The sequence below is a fragment of the Pelobates fuscus genome, chromosome 9 (genome assembly GCF_036172605.1).
Source record: "Pelobates fuscus isolate aPelFus1 chromosome 9, aPelFus1.pri, whole genome shotgun sequence".
Classification (NCBI taxonomy): Eukaryota; Metazoa; Chordata; class Amphibia; order Anura; family Pelobatidae; genus Pelobates; species Pelobates fuscus.
In genome coordinates this window covers 73,135,887-73,161,901 of record NC_086325.1, presented here as the reverse complement: position 1 = coordinate 73,161,901, position 26,015 = coordinate 73,135,887, and the positions used below count along the sequence as shown (strand labels likewise).

The 26,015-nt window shown below is 39.9% G+C and overlaps 1 protein-coding gene across 1 annotated transcript in view; it reads left to right on the top strand.

Moving 5' to 3' along the window:
* Positions 1-25,306, top strand: part of SLC16A2 (solute carrier family 16 member 2) — a 204,076-nt gene extending 178,770 nt beyond the window's left edge. The window contains exons 5-6 of the mRNA XM_063432076.1: positions 12,031-12,259; positions 19,341-25,306. Coding sequence (XP_063288146.1) covers positions 12,031-12,259; positions 19,341-19,558 — 447 coding nt within the window. The 3' untranslated portion in view covers positions 19,559-25,306. The remainder of the gene's footprint in view (positions 1-12,030; positions 12,260-19,340) is intronic.
* Positions 25,307-26,015: the final 709 nt, after the last annotated feature.

Genomic DNA, 26,015 nt, shown 5'->3' with positions numbered 1-26,015 from the left:
GCTGTACAAATTATGCATACGGCATAATAAACTCAGCGCAGAATGTGTGGTAGCTCCTCTAAATAGAGTACCCTGTAGAATTCGCCACAGAAGGGCATACAGGGAAACTAAACAATCTGCAACATCATGTATAATTCAGTGAACAAACCACAGAACTGTTTCAAGAAAAGAAGAACCACTAGATGACCGCTTTAGCACATAAAACATAGGGGCTCGCTCGCCGCTCGCCCCTTATAGTGAAATATGAATTGGAAAACGGCTTCAACTCCCCCTCTTACAGTCTCTTGATTTACCCCCTGTCTGAGTGCAGTGGATCTCACCCAACCCATCCTGCAAGACCACTGAAGATCCCCAAGAGTATCTAATAGGAAACATGGCCATTCGCTGGCTTCCTAAGATATCCCCCTGGCTTCCAAAAGACGGAATTGCATAAATTGATGACTATAAAATTGTAATTTGACCTAATGCTGGCCTGAAGACACTGGGAACAGATTGATATTTTTATATATATATAGCTGTATGCTGAGAGATTAATAGTACGATGATAGAGGGAAGGGTAATCTTAAAGGAAAATGTAAATGTGTAAAGCTCTGTGGAATATATTAAAACTATATAAATTGTAATAATGTGCAGATCATATGACTTATAGGGACAGGAACAAGTAACGCATTAACACAGAAATGTAAATATGGAAATATAGTAAATGAAAAGCTAGTTGACATGCAGAGATTTAAAGAAGAGCATGGCATGTGTATGTCATGTAAAGCAATGTTACCCTGGGTCTGTATCTGTGCAAAACACTATGGATGCAATGTTGCATGGATAGAACAAAAACCCTAGATAGTCTCTCTTGTAGGTGTGTTTACAGAGGCTGTTGCTCTGAGTATTGTGGGAAATTGCTTTGATGTCCCTACTCACCCCCCTACGAGGTGCCGGAGCGAATCGTAGTAGCAAAACCAATGTATATTATTTAGCGTGGACAAGCATTGGCCTGATCCTGAGACCCATAGTAAGAATGCCAAGGGAAATACGACTGCTGGTTGATTTTTCCTTACTCATAGAATTAGAAGCTGTAGCTGTGGATCCACATTTTACACCGTGATGTGGAGTGAGGCTTGAACGTTGCTGCTCATCATTATGAAAACACCAACCACTTTTTTTTTTTTTTTTTTACTGTAAGAACAATAAGGATGTGGTATTCTCTGCCTGAAGAAGTGGTTTTATCAGAGTCCATACAGATGTTCAAGCAGCTACTAGATGCATACTTGCAAAAACAGAATATTCAAGGATATAATCTTTCAATGTAGGGTAATAGCGGCTTGATCCAAGGATAAATCTGACTGCCATTCTGGGGTCAAGAAGGAATTTTTTTTCCTAGCTTGTTGCAAAATTGGAAGTGCTTCAAACTGGGTTTTTTGCCTTCTTTTAGATCAACAGCAAAAAACAAATGTGAGGAAGGCTGAACTTGATGGACACAAGTCTCTTTTCAGCATTGTAACTATGTAACTATGTAACCAATCTGTGCACAGCCTGGATTGACTACAAGAAAGTCTGTGACACATTGCCACACACATGGATACTGGAATACTTGGCTCGATAGAAACTCTGCAATACCTTAAGAGCCTTCATCAAGAACTCAATGGGCAAGTAGAAAACAATTCTAGAAGCCAATTCCAAGACAAGAACACAAGTGACCATCAAATGTAGCATTTACCAAGGTGATGCACTATCCCCAATGCAGTTCTTCATAGACCTCAACCCCCTTAACCAGATCATAATAAGAAGAGGGTACAAATGCAGGTTAAAGAGTGGAACTATCACAAGCCACCTCCTCTACATGGACGACCACAAGCCGTATGCCAAGAGTGAGCAGGAAATTGACTCACTGATCCACCTAACTAGTATCTACAGCAAGGACATCGGAATGACTAGATAAATGTGCGCGGATGATAGCAAAAAGAGGGAATATAATAGTTCGAATATCAGAAGGTCAAATAGGATGCATAGAGAACAGCTACACGCACCCTGGTTTACTACAAACACATGGCAATCATGAGGAACAGGCAATGAGGATAGTAACATCCAAGTACCCCCAAGTACCCCCACATGTCCTGAAGTCCCAACTCAATGGCATGAAAAAGATCCAAACCATTAACACATATGCCCTACCAGTTGTGAGGTAATCAGCTTAAAAACCTGGCCAAAAGAAAAGCTAGTCGCCATGGATGTCAAGACCCAGAAACTATTCACTATGAATGGTGGATTCAACCCAAAATCCAGCCCCCAGGGACTGTTCACCAGATGGAAGGAGGTCGGGGCCTGATGAATGTCAAGGCCACAGTACTGGATAAAACACAGAGCATCCACAAGTATGTCATGAAGATGGCACCTACAGATAAATTGATAAGGGAATGCCTGAGACAGCAAAAGAAAGCAGAGGCAGAAAAGGAGTAGATTCCATGACAACCTGGATTTGTAGTCAAGCAGTTGGAGGACCACTAATGGTGTGGCATATATGAGCTTGTTGGTCAGGATTGTGAATAGTACCTGCTTGCACAGTGTCTGGTGGCAGTTTTCCAGTGATCTTTTGTAATAATGATCATCTTTTCTTATATCTGCTGTTATCCTATCTATGGGCAGAAATTCAGTTTGGCAACCCTCTGTAAGTATAGGTGTGGGTATAAGAATTTCTTCCTCTTCATGGTTCATGTATTATGTTTTGTGTAGTCCATCGAATTCCAGTTGTGACACGAGCTTCCTTTTGACAACGTTCTAACATTTTGTAACCTGGGTGTTTTGGTGTTAATGTATATGAAGGTCTCTTATTCATCCATAGTTCCCACATACATTTCACTTAACTACTCTCATTGAGTCTGCTGTTGTTGTAGTAGTAGTGAAGCCAAGTCTAGGTTCTCACTTCGTTTCCAGGAATGGCTTGTTTCAGTAGCCCACTTATTAGATTTCCCTGGTTCCCATGCATCTGACATGAACTTTGTTAATTCAGGCAACGTCCGAGCTGGCATGACTCTCTTGGGCTCCTATTGCTCTCATATTATTGAGGTGGGCTGATACATATCATTAGGTGTCTTGCCCACGGACACCTACTAGTCAGGTGGCCTTGTGTCTAAGGCAGTGACGTTACCTCTGTGCTATATATATATATATATATTTTTTTTTTTTTTTTTTTTTACCTGAACAAAAAAATAAAATATATTTAAGAAATGATTTTGTAATTGTTTTTTTGTATAAGTTAGCTCGGTGTACACTGTTTAGAATAAATTATACCCATTACCTTTTCAGACACCACAAATCTTGGGTTCCGTGCTTTTTGCTAGGGAGTAGAGAGGTTAAGAACAGTCTTGAAATCTCGTTATGTAAAGTTACTTGGCAGGAAAACGTTAAAATTTGTGATATACGTGAGACTTGAGAAAATATTTAGAGACATTTTTTAAACCAATATTGATGTGGAAAAATGGTATTACATTTATAATATGGCATTGCAGACTGGTTTTCCTCCTTTTAACCCTCGCCTGTCTTAATTCATGTATTGCTATCCTCCCGGTCAGAGAGAGATTAAATCTAGCAACGGAAAATGCTAAATTGTTTGTGTTCACATTAGAGCGATTTATCAGTAAAAACAAAGGTTTGTTCTTTTAGCCCTAACGATTTTGATAAATATCCTCTGACTTTTATTATTTTTCTTTTTTAATTTAACTTTAGTTTTTTATTTTGTGTTTTTTGGGGGGGTGAGTTTCTGTTATCCAAGGCATATTGTGAATATTTCACTTTTTATGTGGCGCAGCTGCTTCATTGTAATTTATAGGGTAACATTAATTTCTTCATCCAGGGTTACAACATATAGAATGTCCCTGCAGGATTTTGGAAATGAAGTGCTAGATTTAGCAAGTTTCTTGGCCAGCCGTAGCTGAGGTTTTTTATAAGAGGCTTGTATAGGTTACAGGAAATTTTATACTGCTGACGTGTAGTGGGTTCTCTGTCCAGACCCTATATAGCAAGAGCATTAAATCATCACATGTGGGCATAGACAGTACAGTGTTTTATTGGTCTTTTGATTCCTCCAAAATAACTGTTCATTTTCTGAACTTTTAATGAACGTCCATAAATCATTAGTCTACATGACTTCAAGCAAAAGTGTTGCGAGCAGGACGTGGAATATATACACTTGCAATATGATCTTAGCGGCTTTGAAATACGCAACATCAGTAATGTCAACATGTTACGCCACAAATCTATAATAGTTTGAGGTACAGGAATAATTAGCTGATTCTGACTATTAATGATGCCATTATTGAAATGACCTTCTCTGCGTTGAAAAGCCAATGTAAAGGAAGCTGTTCTGTTAAGAAGCATGTTAAATTTAAAATATTACTTTGTTTGGGGAGGAGGGTCCATCTTTTTTTCTTGTGTACACCATTTGGTTCATAATTGTCTTCATTGGAATATAGGACCCCTGCGCAGGCCATAACTTATAAACTCGATCAAGAGACCATGACTAGACCTCTGCGCAGGCACTGACCCGCTAAGCAACCACTACATTAACAGTGTAAATAATTAGGAATTTATTACTCGCGTACAACAGTTCGGAGAATAGGATTCGAAATAACGAACTGCGAACACAACAGCTACACCATATAGCCCCCTGCACAGGCAATCATATGCATACACGACTTCTAACAGCAATACACGCTCACGCGTAAGCAACCTCAAGCCTTGGCGTCCTACACAGCGGCCAGATTCACGTATCACTGAGGCGAACACAATAGACATTTCCGAAACAGAACAAACACATTAACATTACGAACCGGATCACGCAAAGCACTTACACATACCAACACACGCGCAAAGCAATGCGCACACCAGCCACTACGATGAGATTACATAAACCGGTTAACATAACAAACCTACACAAACAGACCCACGTACTGCAATGAGAGGGTACCTCAGACCTATCCTTACATTAAAATATGTATGGGTGCTGAATCTTAACTACCACGTTCTTGTTTACTGTTGACATGTATTTGCACTATATCTGTTTACTTGCAGTTCTAAGACAGACAATTATTGCTTAATCGCTAGAAAATGCGTATGACACTTGTCATAGTGCCAACCTACACCTGGCAACTCACGCCGCAATGCGTGTAAGTTTAACCCTGCAAAGTTTGTTTAAATGCGATTCCATGTATTCACCGAATTCGCCTCTGCGCAGGCGGTATTATGCATTTCTCCTCTTCTACTGATAATTAAGCCTCTGCGTAGGCTACTAATTAACTAAGTAGACTGGTGGTGATCAAGGCCCAAATCAGCACATGAACACCCATAAAGATTCTGTGAGTCTACCCTTGATGGACAGAAAAATAAAAAACACCTTTATTGTAGGGTATAAATTCCCCTCAAAAAATAAAGGAAACTTATAACTAACTAGCACATCTAATAAATAAAGGGGGAGATGAACCTGTATCAATATGAGATAGGAGTGGATAATAAAATAGTTCGTAATAACATCCTCGGATCCCTAGAGTATAACTATGATCTGCATAAGAGGTAACTGATGTAAAATAATCATAGTATAGAGATCCTATATAGAATGGAGATAGACAGTGTCCCTTATGAATAGAGCCGTTGCTAAGTATATACGATAGGTAAAGGGATACATACAATGAGGCACTTGAGCGTTGAAACCCAATTGTCAACTGTGTCCCAGAGGTACTGAAAACCTATCTGTAAGTAATGGGCTTTAGCAAGGTAGTATCCAGACCATTCTATTTAGAGGGAAAAGAAATTAAACACTAAGGACTTGCTAATCGAGACCGTCTAAAACGTAATGTCAATCAGTATAAGACAATTACGAGAAGTCTGTAGATAAAGCCTTAAATCCAGTGTCTATTACGATTCCCCTATTAATGAGACTGTTAGTGAGTCGCTTAGAGTGATAGGATTTGGTGTTGCCGTCGTGAAGACAACTGGATCCTGACAAAAATGTCAGTTCTGTACGGGCAGACCCTTTAGATCCTATCTAAAACAAGCTTAGAACAGAAAATACTCTTATTAAATATGCTATTGGCAGAGCAGTGTAGGTATGCGGCAGTACACTGTAATTGGCCAGTAGATGCTGTGAGACAGGTATACAGGGTCTATAAGTCGTACTATCTATCAATATGAACACCTTGTTTAAAGAATTCTGTAGCCTAGTCTCTAAAGCAACCGTCCCTGACGCTGAATACCAGGTTAACTGCTTCTCATACTGTTACACACTGTTGCAGAAATAGCTAAATAAAGAGTAACATTCTGTACTGACTGCTCAAACTTAGAAAAACTCCAATTTGTAGAGAAAACAAAGCTCCTATATGAACCTCCTATATATCTCAAAGATCTCCCCCCACCTAGTGAACACACAAAGTGTTTGGTGATAAATTAAATTAAAAGCATAACCTAACGCACGTTTCGGCGCTATGCAAGCGCCTTTCTCAAAGGTGAATGTGACACTGGCACTGGCTCTTCTTTTATATCATGTTACCTAGGATTGGTAACCAATCCCTGAATACCTCTCGTTCATGCCTCGCGCGCCAAAATCCAGAATGGGCGGATACTGCCGCTTAGAAACGCCCCTCCACGTCATTTCGGGGGCGTGTTTTTGCAAGTGAGTATGTGTATGGAGCATACTCGTATCCCGATGATATGCGCTATGATGATTACTGGAGCTTGTTAACGATAATGGTCAGAGGACGGGTTATGTCCAACATCCCTTGCCGAGACCTTGGGGTACCACAATGTACTTTTTTAGAGAGAAAAGGGTGTCGTATCAGCCCTATGTTAAACTATTTGCAAAGACTGGTACGTCTTATAGCCTGAAAAAATAGGATATTGTTTATAGCCATTCAAAGAGATACAACCTAACCCCCGAAGAAAATCAAAAAGGGGAGAAGAAGAAAGGGAAGGATTTTTTTGGGAGCCAACATTAAGTCTATATACTATTACTTATATGCTCCCATTTAATCCTTCATTATCAAATAAATGGAGTAAAACACTGCCTCTATTATGTCTGGTCTTTATAAGCTATACAGTGCATGTAACGTTTGTAGGTAAACCATAGAGTCAGTGTCATGACGAAGTGTCACATTAAGTGTTAGTCTATGTAGATGTTTATATCCTTAATACATTTCTGGTGTAGGTTTAGAAAATTGCGTCCCAGGTAGACTGTCTCTTATATATACATATTTACATATTTACAATTATGGAATTCCTTAACCAATGAAGGGGGTGAATGTAAACCCTTCATTGAGTCCTTTAGGCGATAGGGTGTCTAGTTTGTGGATCCAGTAACATTCCCTTCTTTTGAGGGTCTGGTCTAGGTCTCCACCTCTCTTGCCCATCTGGATCTTCTCAATGCCCGCAAATTTAATGCAGCGGGGTGTATCACTATGTTGGGACCTAATGTGTCTTGCGACTGGTGTGTCTCTGTGTGATGTAACTGAATGGACATGTTCCATAATTCGTTTTTTAAAAGGACGTATGGTTTTTCCAACATACTTTAAACCACACTTACACGTTAATAGATATACTATACCAGATGTATTGCAGTTAAAAAACTGCTTTATGGGGAATGTAGTGGTATCTGCCGAGTCTGTAATTGTCTTAGATCCTTTGGCAATAAAAATGCATGCTACACATCTCCCACACTGGTATGTACCTTGTACCGTAATCCAGTTTTTTGATGTAATCTTAGACATAGATAGGTGACTGGGTACTAGTATATCTTTTATATTCTTCCCTCTTCTGGCTGTGACCGATACTCTAGAGGAAATGGTATCCTTCAGGTGAGGGTCTTGTGTCAGTAATGGCCAGAATCGATTTAGAATACTTTTCGCTTCCTCCCAGCCTGCGTCATAGTTGGCTATACATCTGATTTGTTTGTCCGTGTCTGGTTTGCTGTTTTGTAACCGGGTCTCCCGGTCACTATCAAGTGCCCTTTGGTATGCTTGTTTCAGGCATCTGATTGGGTATCCTCTTTCTCTAAACCTTTGTCTTAGTTCTTTTGCTTTTGTCTTGAAATCCTCAGTCGATGAGCAATTCCTTCTGAGCCTCAAATATTGCCCTACTGGGATACCCCTTTTGAGGGGGACTGGGTGGTAACTCTCCCACCTCAACATGTTGTTTGTTGACGTGGGCTTACGGAAGAGGGTAGTCTTAATCTCAAGGGTTTTCGTTATAGTGAGGGTGCAGTCTAGGAAATTAAGTGCTTGATTGCCAAATTCCATGGTGAATTTCAAATTTAGATTATTCACGTTCAGGGATGTTACAAACTCCTCGAAGACTTCCCTGGTGCCTGTCCATATCACTAAGATATCATCTATGTACCGTTTCCATACATAGATCGTTTGTATATAGTGTACTCTGTTCATTATCACGATGTTGCCACCTTTGTCCGCCGGTTTGATGATGATCCCATCATTTTCCTTTAGGCTGCAGAGTGCTTTCCATTCTGCTTTGGACAAATTACCCTTAGGTTTCATAGTAAGCATATCCGTATTAATCATTTTTATCATGTTGGTGGTAGATTCCACAAACATGTCGATGTTTTTAAACTCTCTTAGGTTGGGGGTGAATTTGCTCTTAGGTCGCAGGTTTGTATATGGAGTAGTTATTGTCGTATTATCGTTCTCCTCTAAAAGGGTAACTAATTCCTGTAGGCATTGGTATTCTCTTAGGTTGAAACCCAATTCTTTGGCCTTTTTTTCATCTTTTATTTTAAAGAATTTATGTAGTGCCAGTCTTCTGCCAAACAGGTTGACATCTTTAATCCATTCAAAATGGTTAAATGGAGGGATCGGAACAAAGGATAATCCTTTCATCAAGACACCTATTTGCGTGTCAGTAAGTATGGTATCTGACAAATTAACTACTCGCATATCTTTATTCAGTATCTCCTGCGTGCCCTGCCTCTGTTCCTGGTTTGTCTGTAGTTCTGTGTTTCCCCTTCTCGAGGGGACTGTCCTAAAAAAGTCACTCCCTTTTTTAGTATTCCTTTGCTACCCTGTTGGTTCCGATTATTACTGGTGGTGGGTGTTTGTTCACTGTCTGTGTCTGACGTTTCATATTCAGACGTCTCATAATGATCTGAGTCCATCCTCATTGTTTTTTTGAAACGTCTATACACATTGCCTTTCCTGTAGTCATCATTGTCCCTCACGTATTTTCCGTGTTTACGACTTTTAACATTGTTTTGATACTTGTTCAGATTTTGTTGTAATTTCTGTTCTTGTGCAGCAAAAGAGGGATCATCTTTACAGCTTTGTATATCCTCTATTGCTGTCTTCACTTTTTCATTAACAGTTTTAAGCCTCTCTGCTTCAAATCTTTGCAAGATATTCACGTATCACTGAGGCGAACACAATAGACATTTCCGAAACAGAACAAACACATTAACATTACGAACCGGATCACGCAAAGCACTTACACATACCAACACACGCGCAAAGCAATGCGCACACCAGCCACTACGATGAGATTACATAAACCGGTTAACATAACAAACCTACACAAACAGACCCACGTACTGCAATGAGAGGGTACCTCAGACCTATCCTTACATTAAAATATGTATGGGTGCTGAATCTTAACTACCACGTTCTTGTTTACTGTTGACATGTATTTGCACTATATCTGTTTACTTGCAGTTCTAAGACAGACAATTATTGCTTAATCGCTAGAAAATGCGTATGACACTTGTCATAGTGCCAACCTACACCTGGCAACTCACGCCGCAATGCGTGTAAGTTTAACCCTGCAAAGTTTGTTTAAATGCGATTCCATGTATTCACCGAATTCGCCTCTGCGCAGGCGGTATTATGCATTTCTCCTCTTCTACTGATAATTAAGCCTCTGCGTAGGCTACTAATTGCCTTATTGGAAGTTACTGCATAAGCCCCTGCGAGGGCATCCACTTGCCTTACTATGACTCAATTCGAAATACACGCATATGTTATGAAACAATAAAAATATTTAAAACATAATTGTCTTCATAATGTTCTCAAAGGCCAGCTGTAAATATGAAAAGCAAAATCCCTGAATGTCTCTTAAAGGGACACTCTGGTCACCATAAGGTTGCCGCCTGTGCCAGTTTCCAGGTCCCCCAAGTGGCATACAGCTCTGAATCTGAGGCAGGGAGGTGCCGCTGATTGGTTAGATCAGTCAGCTGATGATTTAAGCCAATCAATATCTCCTTGTTGAATAAAAAAAAAAGGTACTTTATGGTAAGAGTAAAGGTACTTTATGGTAAGAGTGCGCTTGAGGGCCTCCAGGCACTATACCAACTTATTTAGATAAAGTTGATATGGTGAGTGGAGTGTTCCTTTAATTCATTTATTGGCTTTCTTATGCTGAAAATATAATGGAAGAGAAAAGAAGTTTGAGGTGTTTGTGGGTAAATTGGGCATAATTGTAAGAGGTTTAGAGATGGATACAAGGTAGAGTTAATGTAAATGGAGTATTTAAGTACAGTATGACACATGGTTGGAGAGAGGTGGGAGTTTAGGATTATGCATAATGTTAATTATGGGACATGCATCACTCAAACCAACAAGGGTTATCGTTATTGTTTAAAGCCAAGTGATTTAGTCTTAGTGAGATGTTAAAGGGATTCAGTGTTAAGAATACAAATCTTCATTCCGAACACTATGGAGCCCTCGTGCCCCACCCCTGACTCCTAAAAGGTTAGTCACTTGCCCGTTTCCAGCTCCAATGTCCTTCAGAGCTGGGTTGGCACTCCGCCTAGTCCGACTTTTCTTTTAGAAAAAGAAGAAAAAAAAAACACCTTCACACAACTGGGTAATCCCTATATTCTGGACTGGTATGCCTGCTAGGCTGGTTTAATCACTTGAGGTAAGGGTGCGTCTGGTGTACTCCTGGCTCATGTAGATAAAGTTGTTATGGTGCCTGGAGTGTTGCTTTAAGTTCAAGATGAACTCTGTTGAGAGGTGATTTAAATGGTCTATTACTACTCTAATGTTCTAGAAGTGGAAATACACCTTACAATATATATATATATTTTTCTTTTATTTGGAATGCTTGTAGATTTTTTATAAAATTCTTTTGGTGTGAGGTGCATGAGGGAAACATCTGCACTAAAGTATAGAGCCACCAGGATTAGTGTTTAATATCACACTTTTTCACTGGTAATAATTCCAGCCGTTGACACCCTCTCCTGCCAGGCAGCTCAATACTTTGTGTTGTGTTTGGCCAGTGCGGCTCGTTACCTGCTGACCTCAATTTGTATGGCATGGCATTTGCAAAGTCGTTCCGCAGCCAGAGATTTTAAAGCAATACTAATGTCTAGTCCAGGGGAAGGCAGCATTCAGAACTACATCTCCCCTGATGCTCTACCAGCATTATGACCATAAGAGCTTTATGAGAGATGTTGTCCACAACATCTGGAACATTAAAGGTTGGCTGCCCTTGGTCTTGTGAATAATGCCAGCCAATTACCTTTTATATATTTGAACTATAACTATATTGTGTTTTTAGAGGTAGAATCATAGCTTTCTTTTTCCTTTTTAAAAGATAATTTCATATTTTGCAAACCATAAAATGTATTTGCTTTTAATATACGTTTATTCTTATGAGACCAAAAAAAAAAACTCTCAAGAAAATGTTTCACATTGCCGTATTCTCAGGGGAAAACATAAGGTGTAATAAAGTACATCGAAGAAAACAACGAAGAAAAGAGTTGCCGTCCCAGAAGTAAGTGGGAGATTGAGCACAGGATTTATTTTTGTATATTTGTAATAAAGTACATGTAAAGTACACCTTCAAAAATGATCCACAAAACCCAAACCACTGTTCTTAAAAAAAAATGTAAAAAAAAATGGTTATCATATACAAACAGTTGCACAGTGGTAATTTCTATAAATATATTTTTTTTTTAATATGTACAGAGATTTCGATCAAATAAAATGACATCACAATGTCTATATTGCATGGTTTACTTAGTCCTGCTGCAATTGTATATTTCAGGTTGCCTCCTTCCTGCTCTTGGGAATCCTGAGCATGATGCTGCCTTTGTGCAAAGTGTTTACTAGCGTCATTGTGGTGTGCCTTTTCCTGGGCTTGTCTGACGGCTTTCTTATAAGCATGATGAGCCCCATTGCATTTGAGCTGGTCGGACCCATGCAGGCCTCTCAAGCGATTGGTTATGTCCTTGGTCTCATGGCCATTCCAATGACCGCTGGACCTCCTATTGCAGGTAAGGAACGCCATGAGGGAGCTGGACTTGAAAATTGTATTATTCACTTATGTCATAGGTTTGCAATTAATTAAAGGGACACTATAGTCACCAGAACAACTACAGCTTATTGAATTTGTTCTGGTGAATAGAATCATTACCTTCAGGCTTTTTGCTGTAAACACTGTCTTTTCAGAGAAAATGCAGTGTTTACATTACAGCCTAGTGATAACTTCACTGGCCACTCCTCAGATGGCTGTTAGAGATCCGTCCTGGGTCATGGCTGCCTAAAATACATCCAAACATTCAGTATCTCCTCCCTCTGCATGCAGACACTGAACTTTCCTCATAGAGAGTCATTGATTCAATTCCTCTCTATGAGGAGATGCTGATTGACAGGGCTGTGTTTGAATCTTGCTGGCTCTGCCCCTGATCTGCCTCTTTGTCAGTCTCAGCCAATCCTATGCGGAAGCATTGTGATTGGATCAGACTACCACTTCTGATGATGTCAGCAGACTGCTTGTTTTTCTGAGGCAAACAGCATGCATAGTTACAGCTTCAGGCTTGAATACAATCAGATTTTGCTACATTTATGGAGGCATGAGGGGCCCAAGGGGGCTAGATGGTGGTTTTAGCACTATAGGGTCAGGAATACATGTTTGTGTTCCTGACCCTATAGTGATCCTTTAATATTTCAAGCTCCTCTTTACTATAGCTCCCTATAGTGCCCCCCTCCTTTGCAGCCAGACCCAGTTATGCAAAAGGAGTAAAAAATCCCTTCTGTCACATGCCTGATTCCAGCGCTGATTTCCCTGTGCCCCTCCTCTGCCAACATCAGCCGGCAGGAGGGAACCTAATGCGCATGGGCAGCAATTTCCGCACTTGCTTTTTGACTTCCCCATAGGAAAAAAATAGTATAATGCTTTCCTATGAGGTTTTAGGTGACGCTGGATGTCCTTATGCATAGAGGTAGTTAAAGAGCAACCCTGGAAGGAAATGGATTAAATCCATCCGCCAGTGTTGTGGTGGTTATAGGATACAATGGGGCATAACCCCTGGCGATATAGAGAAAAATAGGGCTACTGGTTGGCAACTCGAAAACGAATTGCCCTCCAAATAGACCTTATATCCTTATATTATACAAAAGGCTTGTACTGCAGGTACCCACTAGGGCAGTGATGGCGAACCTTTTTGAGCCCGAGTGCCCAAACCGCAATACATGCCAACTTTTTTTTCCTTAAAGTGCCAACACGGCAATTAAACCTCAATACTGAGGTTTAAGTTTAGAAAAAACAACTCGTACTGTTGTCCGAACTAATTAACAACTTTTGTTTTAAAAGAACACAACAGCAGAGAGTTCAATAATACAAATTTTAAATAATGATATAAATAGATCAAATTAAGCTTATATTTATTAGTATCTCCAACAAATGCACAGTCTGCTGAATATACACACACAAGACTGCTGAATACAGAGACTGCTGAATACACACACACACAGTCTGCTGAATACACATACAGACAGTCTGCTGAATACACATACAGACAGACTGCTGAGTACACACACACAGACTGCTGAGTACACACACACAGACTGCTGAATACATACACACAGTCCGCTGAATACACACACATACAGTCCGCTGAGTACACACACACAGACTGCTGAATACACACACACACACACACAGACTGCTGAATACACACACACACAGACTGCTGAATACACACACACACAGACTGCTGAATACACACACACACAGACTGCTGAATACACACACACACACACTGCTGAATACACACACACACAGACTGCTGAATACACACACACACACACAGACTGCTGAATACACACACACACAGACTGCTGAATACACACACACACTGCTGAATACACACACACACACACACAGACTGCTGAATACACACACACAGACTGCTGAATACACACACACACACACAGACTGCTGAATACACACACACACACACAGACTGCTGAATACACACACACACACACAGACTGCTGAATACACACACACACACAGACTGCTGAATACACACACACACACACAGACTGCTGAATACACACACACACACAGACTGCTGAATACACACACACACACACACAGACTGCTGAATACACACACACACACACAGACTGCTGAATACACACACACACAGACTGCTGAATACACACACACACACACAGACTGCTGAATACACACACACACACACAGACTGCTGAATACACACACACACACACAGACTGCTGAATACACACACACACAGACTGCTGAATACACACACACACAGACTGCTGAATACACACACACACAGACTGCTGAATACACGCACACACACAAACACTGCTGAATACACGCACACACACAGACTGCGGAATACACGCACACACACACAGACTGCTGAATACACACACATACTGCATTGAGGGGTGTAGTTTAAGGGGCATTGAGGGGTGCTGTGTGTGTGCGCTGTGTGTGGGGTGCTGTGTGTGTCTGAGGGTTTCTGTGTGTGCTGTGTGTGTGTGTGAGGGGTGCTGTGTGTGTGTGTGTGTGAGGGGTGCTGTGTGTGTGTGTGTGAGGGGTGCTGTGTGTGTGTGTGTGAGGGGTGCTGTGAGGGGTGCTGTGTGTGTGTGTGTGTGTGTGTGTATGTATGAGGGGTGATGTGTGTGTGTGTGAGGGGTGTGTATGAGGGGTGGTGTGTGTGAGGGGTGGTGTGTGTGTGTGTGTGTGAGAGGGGTGGTGTGTGTGTGTGAGGGGTACTGTGTGTATGAGTGAGACAGGGGTGCTGTGCTGTGTGGGGGGTACAGCTGCTGTGCAGGGGTAGGGGTGCTGTGCTGTGGGGAGTAGGGGTGCTGTGTGTGTTGTGGGGGTGCTATGTGCGGGGTAGGGCTGCTGTGTGTGGGGGGGTAGGGGTGCTGTGTATGGGAGGTAGGGGTGGGGAGCGATGCTGGGTGTAGGGGAGGGGAGGGAAGCTGTGTGTGGGGAGGGGTGGGATGCTGGGTGTGGGGGAGGGGAGGGATGCTGGGGGATAGGGGTGCTGTGGAGGGGTGCTGTGTGGGGGGCAGGGGTGCTGTGTGGGGGGGAGGGGTACTGTGTGGGGGGGAGGGGTACTGTGTGGGGGGAGGAGGTAGGGGTACTGTGTGTGTGGGGGGTAGGGGTACTTTGGGGGGGTAGGGGTACTGTGTGGGGGGTAGGGGTACTGTGTGTGTGGGGGGGTAGGGGTACTGTATGGGGTGGTAGGGGTGCTGTATGGGGGTAGGGGTGCTGTATGGGGGGTAGGGGTACTGTGTGGGGGGTAGGGGTACTGTGTGTGTGTGGGGGGTAGGGGTACTCTGGGGGGGTAGGGGTGCTGTATGGGGGGGTAGGGGTACTGTTTGTGGGGGGTAGGGGTACTGTGTGTGGGGGGGGGTAGGGGTACTCTGTGGGGGGTAGGGGTGCTGTATGGGGGGGTATTTAAGTAATAAAATAAAAAAAATAAAAAAGTATATTAAATTAGTCCCCCCCCCTTCCTCCTTCTTACCTCTAATAAAGGAAGGGGGGGGACACAGCCATCCCTGGTGGTCCGGTGGTGGCAAGCAGTCTTCCGGGTCGGGAGGCAATGAGAGGGATCTTTGCAGCAGCTCCCCTGTCCTCCCGCGCGATGCTGTGTGGAGCGTTGCCATGGTAACGCGCGGCAACGCTCCACACAGCTTGCTCGCGGGAGGACAGGGGAGCTGCTGCAAAGATCCCTCCCCTGCCTCCCGACCCGGAAGCAGAGTAGGCGCCTGCCGTTTCGGGCAGGCAGGCTCCTACTCTGCATTATTGGCGAACCTATGGCCGCGTGCCCACAGAAAGGGCCCGGCGTGCCACCTGTGGCACGCGTGCCATAGGTTCGCCATCACTGCACTAGGGGGAGTCTTGCATGCAGGTAGCCAAAAAACAAAAAACTCTTTAATGATCCCTCTTGAGGAAAAGAAAAAATATATATATACAAGTGTAGATTAAAAATAAGGACCTAGTGGGGTAGAGTCATAGCTACGCCAGGCTTTACTATAAAGAACAAATAAACTGTGGAGATATTAATGTGGCTTCAAAGGTGTGCCAGATATTCCACTAGTGTAGTTGTATCAAAAAGACCGGGGGTACAAAGTATGCAGCAACAGTTGCTAAAACATCAGGTTTTATTTTGTATCAAATAATAGAGGATACAGTATATGCATCCAGAAATGCAAGATACAAACACAATAGTACCTAGTATGCCTTCAAATATACCTTGGATGAATATCACTTATTAGGTAAAGAACAGGTAAAAGTGTAAAGGGTATTAGCCTAGAGGTAGCTTAGAGGCTGCAGATTACAGTGCACTTCAAATTTAGAAGAAATGGAGAAATTCCCTTAATTGCCATAAGCTTATATCCCATGCATAAAGCACATATTGATTCTTGAGGCAAAAGGTATATGGAAACCCATACTAAATCACAAAGAAAAGCATAGTAATAAAATATGTAGCAATATGTAACAAGATGCCTAAACAGCTAAATGTGATTTGGGGGTAGGAGTCCCTAGCATCTTGTACATATCTTATACATATATACATAAACAGTCTTTAGCAGTGCCCAGGATCGTAGGAATGTCAAAACCCCAGAATTGTCCAAACAAGAAAATTTAAAATAGAATAATCCGCTCTATGTGAGCTGCTCAACGCGCGTTTCGGCGATACAAATCGCCTTTGTCAAGAGCCGTTTGCAGAGTGGATGGCGCCTCTTTTTAAATGGATTTTAGAACTTCCCCCTAGTGTGACGTAATCCTCACTGTCCAATCGGTGAATCCGTGTGGACAGGAGGGGGTGGAGTAATCCCTCCCCTAATGCAGGGTCCATATTTGCAGTTAACCCTAATCGGGAACAAAGTGCCGATGTGGATCTATCAGATGACCCGGGCACCATAGAAGACTGCAAGGGATTAAATGTTATAGTCCGAAAAGTCCCCAGAGATAACGATAATGAGACTCGTTGTGAGTCCATAGAGATATCAGGGTCGTCCAAGAATATTAGTAGTCCATCAGTATTTTCAAAATAACCGGATGTGCGAATAAACGGGAATAGTACTTAAAAGAGGGCTGGAAAAATTCCAGTATATAAACCAGAGTACATTGATCCAGTTGTTATATAGGACGATTTTTCTATGATAGGCATACAAGTGCCATGATTTGGGAACAAACTAAAGGTTCTAGATGTGTATACAAAGAGGCGTAAATGAACACTTATAAAAGGATAAATAAATGTTCATTGTAGGTTAAAATAGAAGAAGTAATTAGCTTCAAACATTAAGGGAAAACAGAGGATTTGTTAGGGTAACATGGTGTGTTGACAAGTATTATTAAAGGTTAGTAAACATAACCCTAAATAGGTGAAAAAGGTGCCGACCATACATCTTGTAAATGTACATACAAAGTATTTACACAACATTTACAAAATATTTACAAAAAGAATGACCTGACAGGATTGAATTGGTGTTATTTAGATAAAGGGGGCGAAGGAAAAACCTTCATTGAGACCTTTTGGGTGTAGTGTTTTAAGTTGGAAAATCCAGAAACTTTCCCGTTGTCTCAAAAAACGGTCATAGTTGCCCCTGCGTCTATCCTTTCGGACCAATTCTAGTCCACAGAACCGAAGCCCCTGTGGATTACCAGCATGAGCCTCTTTTAAATGACGACCTATGGGGGTATCAACGAGCAGTTTAGGTGATCTGACATGCTCTTTGATACCCTCCTTGAAGGGTCTAAAAGTTTTTCCCACGTATTGCAAATGACAGGTACATGTGAGGAGGTATACTAGACCAGCGGTGTTGCAGTTGAAAAAAGATTTGATCTTAAAAGATCTTTTTCCAGTGCTATCGAGGATGATCTTGGAGTCGCGTTTAATACATTTACAAGCCACACAGTGGCCACATTGATATGATCCCACCGTAGTGTTGTGTAGCCAGGTACGTATAGGGGGAGAGTGAAAATGGCTTGGAACAAGGATGTTCCTGAGGTTCTTCCCTCTACGGGCGGTCATTTCGACTCTAGTCCCTCTAGTGGCTATTTTTTTTCACTTTTTCTAAGTAATAAACTTCTCTTAATTCTTTGTACTTTTCATTTTAATTTTTAATTTTTTTTTAACTAATAACAGAAAAGGTGAAGTGCTATTGTTCAAAGTTTGTGTGAGGAATTAAAATAAATGTATTTTAAAACAATACTTATTTGTCTTGCAATTTCTTTACAGGAAACATTTAATTTCCACAATGTACCCATGTAAAAATAAAATCAAAGAACATATCGTGCAGATGGTTTGCAATTGTTGAATGATAACCAAATTGTCAAAGCAGCATCCCTATATGATTCTAATAAAGGGACACTATACTCACCAGAACAACTACAGCTTAATGTATTTGTTCTGGTGAGTATAATCTTTCCATGCTGTCATTTTCATGTAAACACTGCCTTTTCAGAGAAAAACAGTGGGTACAATGCCTTCTAGGGACACCTCCAGTGGCCACTCCTTAACTTGCTCTGCATGGAGACGCTGAACTATTCTCATAGAGATGCATTGATTCAATGCAACTCTATGAAAAGTTGCTGATTGGCCAAGCTCGCGTTTGGCCCCGCCTCCTTTCCGATTTCATCCAATCCAATATTTTCCCAATGGGAAAGCATTGGATTGTCCGAAATCATTTAATACTGATTTCACGCGGCGCTGGAAATACAATAATTGTTCCTACCGTTTAAGGGAGTTAGGAGGAGGGGAGGGGGGCAAGCCACCTAATTGGTTTTAGCCCTATAGGATCATGGAATACATGTTTGTTTTCCTGACCCTATAGTATTCCTTTAATGCATAAAAGTGTTTTTAAAGGGGAAGTATTAAAAGTGTTTTGATTTTTATTTTATTTTTTCCATAAGCACTATTTGCATATATTTTGTTTTATCTGTTGGGTTTTGGGCCTAATAAAATATCCTAGTTCTCTATATATATTTGCTATGATTTTGGTTATTGTTGTGTAGGGACTATTTTTAAAACCATGGGCTTTTCATTCTCAAAAACATGCTTTCTTTTTACACAGGACTCCTTCGAGATTACAATGGAAGTTATGATTTGGCATTTTACCTGGCTGGTGTACCTCCTCTTGTTGGAGCTATCATTCTTTTGTTTGTTCCTTTGATCCACGAGCGAGATCTGAGGAAGGCGCAGCAATTGGAGGCAGACAAGGAAAAAACCCAGGATAGCGTAGTGAACGGAGAGCTCTTGCCTGGAAACCCTGTAACGGATGCCAGTGTTTAGCTGGATTCACAAGGGCATAACATACAGCTGGAGTCAGCAACACATGGTTTGAAGAAGATAGTGGTTCTAAAATGAGTTGGGCTTTTTCTTTGTGCTATACTTTTGCAGATCACATCTGTTTGGCAATTAGACAGAAGGACTCCAGTTCAAACCATATATTTTAACGGAGCCAAATAGTTGTAATGAATGTAATGTGAATTCTGTGTGTGTGTGTAAAGACACAGACTTATGTTCATTAATTTTGTAATTTTTATCATCAGAGCAAGAAAGAGTAAAAAAGTATTTAAATATTTTTTATTTGCACCCATGGCTAAAAACAGAAAGCCAATAGACATAGTTTAGGAGGAACGCATTTGCAGTTCTAGAGTGGGCTGCAAAATATATATATTTCAGTAGCCATGCACTGCATCCATTTCATGGTAAGTTAACATGTAGGAGCTTAAAAGGATCTTGAGAAACTATGAAGTTATATCCCACTGCTATGTTTGTTAAATATCCCCTAAACATTGGTGGCAGCAGTGATGTATTGGCAGCCGTGGAATGTTGGGCATTGGGATGTAACCTGCCTTAAAGGCTGTAAATACTCAGGCTGTCTTTATCCGCAAACAATATTATAAATGGGGTCATCTATTGACCACGTAAGTCCTTCAACAACAAAAGGAAATACCCTTTAACTATCTACGTGTATTTGCATAAGCAAAATATATTTTCTAATTAGTTATGTCAAGTAAACATAAAAGAACTGGAATATAAAAGTCTTGGGAAGTAAATGTATCACTCTACATATACATGATGAGAACTGGACCCCAGTGATTAAGGGATTGTTCTAAAGCATACCCTGTTAGTGGGAATCAGAGTTAATTAATAGAGACAGATGAGTTCTTTGTTTTTGGTGGTAATGCTTAGGAAAATTAAGTTGTGTTGCCACCTAAACTATAACAATCTTTTATGACGAGAGCAATATCTGTTGTATTCAAAAAACCAATGACAAGTCCGCCTATTTAAACCCACACACAATTGTAACTCTCTGCAGTAGTAGCGTTGAAGTAACTTATCCCTAATAACCCCACTCACCTTTTAAAACACACCCTCCCTACTACAGTAGTTATAAAGCAACATAGAGTTTACTGAAAACGAACTACTTAAAATGAATACAAAAAAAACACTGCATACTTGGAGTGATTGATATTTTGGGGTATATATGACACTCATATTATAACTCAGGGTAGGTTTTCTAGTGCAGTTGCAGGTAGGTATATCAGTTAGCAAATGCCTCAACTAATACATTTAAATGGGGAAGCCATCTGAAATAGTTTTTCCATCAATGATTATTACATTTTAAGTTACAAAGTTTGGATGATGTTTAAACCTGGCAATCGTTCAAATAGTGAATATTCTAACTAACTTGAAGGATTTTAATTAACCCGGACTTTGTTTGAGGTATCACCATGCACACCATAGAAGTGTCTGTACAGAGGAATTCTGGGAGCTCATCTGCTAATTCTTAGAAAACACACATGCTCTCAGTGTTATTTGTATACATCCATTAAATATAATTTCTGTTATGTAATTCCAAGATGACAGAAATGTTCATATCAAATGGTGGCAACTACATTTATAATAATGTGATGAAAGTATTACTCTATTTAGAAGCTCAATTTAAATGTGTTTATCTAATATTAATTTCAGATAACAAAGCCACTTTAAGGTAGATTTTGTAACTAATATATTTACAGTAAAATACTAGAGCTGAATATATAGTATTTGTTTTTTTGGGGGGTGGGTGATTTATTTTATTCAGATGCTAGGCCACTTTATAAAGCTTGTTGAAAAGGGATATGTCCTATTTTCTGCATGTATGTTAGTAACTAATGAATTTTGTCTACCTCTTGTTTATATTAATCCCTGCAGCAGATTCTATCAGAATGCCCCATATGGTCACTTTTACCTGAGACGTGTGTTACCTAAATATAGATAGCTATAGTGTCTGTCTAACTTGCATATGTCTGTGTTGCAGAAGGATGCATCCGTTCACTGAATGATTGATTTTTCCCTATTTGGCTCCTGTTAAAGGGACAGAAAGCTTACTAAAAACATCTAGTCCAACAAATTTATATATCCTGTCCACTAAACCCATGGCTTTTTTTGGGAGCAGGAGTCCTAACATCTGTCATACACCTGATCTGTCTGGTCTGGGAGCACATCATAAATAAGTATTAAATGGTTTTCTTCATGTTGCTAATGTCCCTTTTATATGAAATAAATATTTTTTCAGCAATTGTTCTATTGTGACAGCCCTGGTATTGCAGTCTCCTTTTGCCCCTGATATTAATCGCTACCACTTTATAATCCAGTTTAATGAAATGAAGAAGTGTAAAGCAGGATATTCAGAGAATTGCATATAGTAAAAAAATTCTCTTAACCCAACCCTTTTTCTAGCTGATCTGAATTCTACAAAATTACTGGTTTACTGAATAAATCCCAATGCGTTCCAGTGCTGTTTGATGAACATTGTATGATCGGGGATAAATTATAATTCCTGTCCGGTCAGCAAGACTGTGAAACACAAGATGTGATCTAACGGTAAAGAAGTTCACATTGACGGAATTTATCAATATCCTGCTACTAAGTGAAAAAGCATTAAATGTTTTTGTGATTATAGCAACATAACCGATTAATCCAGATCCTGTCCATCAAGGAATTATGTCTTGCTTCGGAATGTGTTAACATTGTTTGATTGATCAATTAATTATTCAGCCTGTTTTTAAGACTTTCGCTACGATAAGGACCAGTTGGCCACTTGCCCTTTAGGTGGTGAAAGTGCTAGTCTTGTTTATCATTGTAAAGAGCACCAGCTTAAGGGGTGCACAAATTAAAATAATGTTTCAGCAGTTAGAACTGCTCATTTTTATATGACAGCAATGACAATCAATAGCTGATAATGTTGCCTTACAATAGAGGAGCCACCCATACACTCTTCTCTGCTGGTATCAGTCATAAGGTTAATGAGAACTCAACACAGCTGAGCTTTATGGGTAAAATGAGGACTTATGCCAGGCTGTGAACACTCATTATTCCACTTGTGTAACAAATGTATCTAGAGTTTGTAACACCGTAAACCTTTCAAGACTGTGTGTTTTGTTTTGTTTTTCTCAATCTATAAGGGCAGCCCGACTTCGACAAACATTGAATTTATCTGTTCTGAGTACCTTTTTGTGTGTAGGTGGAGTTCTTGTTAAACATCTATCTATGGCACACATCTTCTGAAATGCCCTATTATATATCAAATATGTAAAACAATGAAAGGGAAAAGAAGGGAGTTGCTCATATTGCGTCGCAAAATGTTTGGGATCGAGAACCTTTTTTTAATGCTCTTGTTAAAGAAGAGATAAAATCATCTGCTGATCTTAAACCTCAAGTTTTAATAAATGTTTTTCTAAATAACAGAAAAGCTCTAAAAACTAATCCCAGTAAATTTATATTAACCCCTAAAGGATCAAAGGCAGGTTATGCCTTTTCAAAAATCTGGTCTTAAAGTGCCCAATTCCGCAATGGAATAAGCCTCTCATTTAATAAAAGTGGGCCTGTAGAAGATGCCTGGTGTGTAATAAGTCCCTGTTGGTATAAGGTATTTAGGAATCCGATACCACAACTCCAAAGTATAATAATTGCTCCTGCAGGAGTTAAAGTAGATGATACATGCGTGCCTTGCCACAATATACGAATAATCTATGCTGCTAGATGGAAACCAAACACACATATTTGGGTAATAAAGAAGGAAATTCGCCATTTTAGCTTTATCTTGCAATATCTGACAATGCTGCAGATGATCAATACCCCTCTATGGGGTTGATTGTGCAACGAGTCCCTATTTTGTCCCTTACGCCAACATACCTAGTGACCTTTAGCCGTGATAATTGGGGTTGCCTAAATGTATTCCCCCCCCTCCCAAAAAATAAAAAATAAAAATACATCAATATGGAATTTTTTAAAGCAGGAGTGCCCAGATGGTTTAAAACTACAGCTTCCACGACTTTCTCATTATAAAGGAATTGCAAAGCATCATGGGAGATGTAGTTCCACAACATCTGGGGATCTACCTTTTGGGAACCCCTGATTTATAAGTTCCATATGTCGCTGCACAGGTTTTCATTGGGAAATGAATGTGAAATCAAAGTTGCACGTATACAGAACCTGGATTATATAATTGAAATATACATATACGATCTCTGCTTTTTTTTAATGCACCTTGATAACCCTATTTCCCCCACCCCCCAATGCCTTAATGCTAAATCTTACATTTGCCAGTAATGTGCTGTGACTGTTTGAGGATTCTGGTATGTACTTGCATTTCAATTCATATATTCCTTACTGTCACTTATGTACAGGATTAGATATTACCTTTATACTTCTGGTTTTTTTTTAAGACCTATTCATATTAGAACATTCATATCTCCAGCACTATATACCCATCCTCTCCAAACTCATGCATTATTTCCTTACATAGCTATAAAAGTGGTTCTTTATGGGCACTACTTCAATGTGAGCTTTAGAACCACATGATCCCAATGTCTATCTTAATTGTATATGTTGTTTAAGGCGTTGATATGTGTTGTTTAGTTTCTTTCTGTCCTAGACAAATGGAGCTGCATATTAGATTAAGTGCCTTCCAAACTAATTTTTGTCAATAAATTGTGTTATATATGCTAGCTCCTTAATATGTGTGATTTATAAAGTGGACGTTGTCCGTCAGATATCCAGTTTGTGTCCTTGTAGACTTTGACATTTCTGGTATATTTAGTATTTCATACATAGATATACACACAAAAAAAGGTTATTCGCTAAATGAGGATAGTTGAGAATTCCAAGTGGATTTCAAATTTAAGACCAAAATAGCCGACCTGGAAAATTGTTCAAAGTCCGCTATTCTTCCAGTTTGGTTATTTTGGCCTTAAATTATTAATTTGTGGGGCTATTTCCAAAGTGAATTCCAGGTTTAAGGTCATAATAGTGAAAACTGGAAGCAAAAAATAAAATAAAAATGCAACTCTGGACTCAGCTATGCTTCAAGCTTGGTTGCTTCGGCTGTACATTTTACTTTGTTTGAATTCCCACTTTAGTAAAGATCCCTATTAAACTTCAACTGTCATATATGTTAAAATAGTAGCACTGCTTTAATTTTTATATTTTTAATTTCATTTATTGTGTGATGGCGGGATTCAGCATTGCTGAATGCAATATAATTTGTACAACAATGAATCTATGTAACCCAATTGTTTTCCACGTGTTTTCCACTTGCAAAAATGAAATAGTTTTTTGTGACTTGCACTTAAAATATTTCTAAGCTTAATTCACTAAAACCTTACCTAAAACAAACAAACAAAAAGCCAGCAGTGGTTGCATGTAGTTTTACCTTATTTGATAGGAGTAATCTGCAATATGTACACTTATAATAGAACCTGGCCCAATGCATTACTTAATGCACAGCACACTATTAAAAAAATAGAAAATAAAGTGCAGTCTACATTCCAACCACTAGTCTCTGCTTCAATATAATTTAAAACCACGCAGTAGGGAACCAAAATATGGCTATATGGGGCCATCATTTTACTTCTAAATAGAAAGGTTTTGTGATGGGAGCATTGGGCCTTAATTAAAAATACTTTAAATTGTATACATTACTTTAAATGCAATATTGCCACACCAAAAATAAATAGATAATATTAGGGCATTTTTTTCTATTTGTAAGCTAAAACTCCAAGAATGTCCAATTTTGGATATTTACATAATGCATGGATGAACATTTTCCATTTCTAAGGCTATAACTTACTTGCAGATTCAATCATGTTCAGGTTCAAAATGTTGGGGAAAATCATAAATATATACTAACATATCAGGACCCTACAGTGCGTGTGCTGCGATTAGAGACGCCGCATTCAGCAGTAAATACTGGAGTCTCCATCTTGACATTCTATAAAGTTATTTTTTTTTTTTTTTTTTTTTAGGTATAATAAAGAATTTGCAACTAAGATATTTTGTCCGGTTCTCAAATATAACCATAAAATATGTGTACTTTTTTTAACTCATAAACAATTTGCTTATTATGGGGGAGATGGGGACGGGAGGAGACATTAAACTCATATACAACTTGCTTATTGGGGTGGGGGGGAGAGGGGACGTTGGGTGTTTTTGTTTTAAGTATGAGCAGGTCAATAACATCAAGCTAGAACTGAAGGTGTCCGTACTACTGAGTGGAACAGCTAGCCAAAAAGTTAAACTTGTCCTTGCTGTATACCTCTTCATTTTCTGCTCAGAAAATGACCCCCTGTGTTAGAAGAGAAACTGAACTCACAATAATGGGCCACTAACACTTTGTCATAGCAACTTTACAGCATGCATAATAAAACCATATGTAACCCAAAAGAGATTTTGCATAACACATGGCTAGACGTAGCAG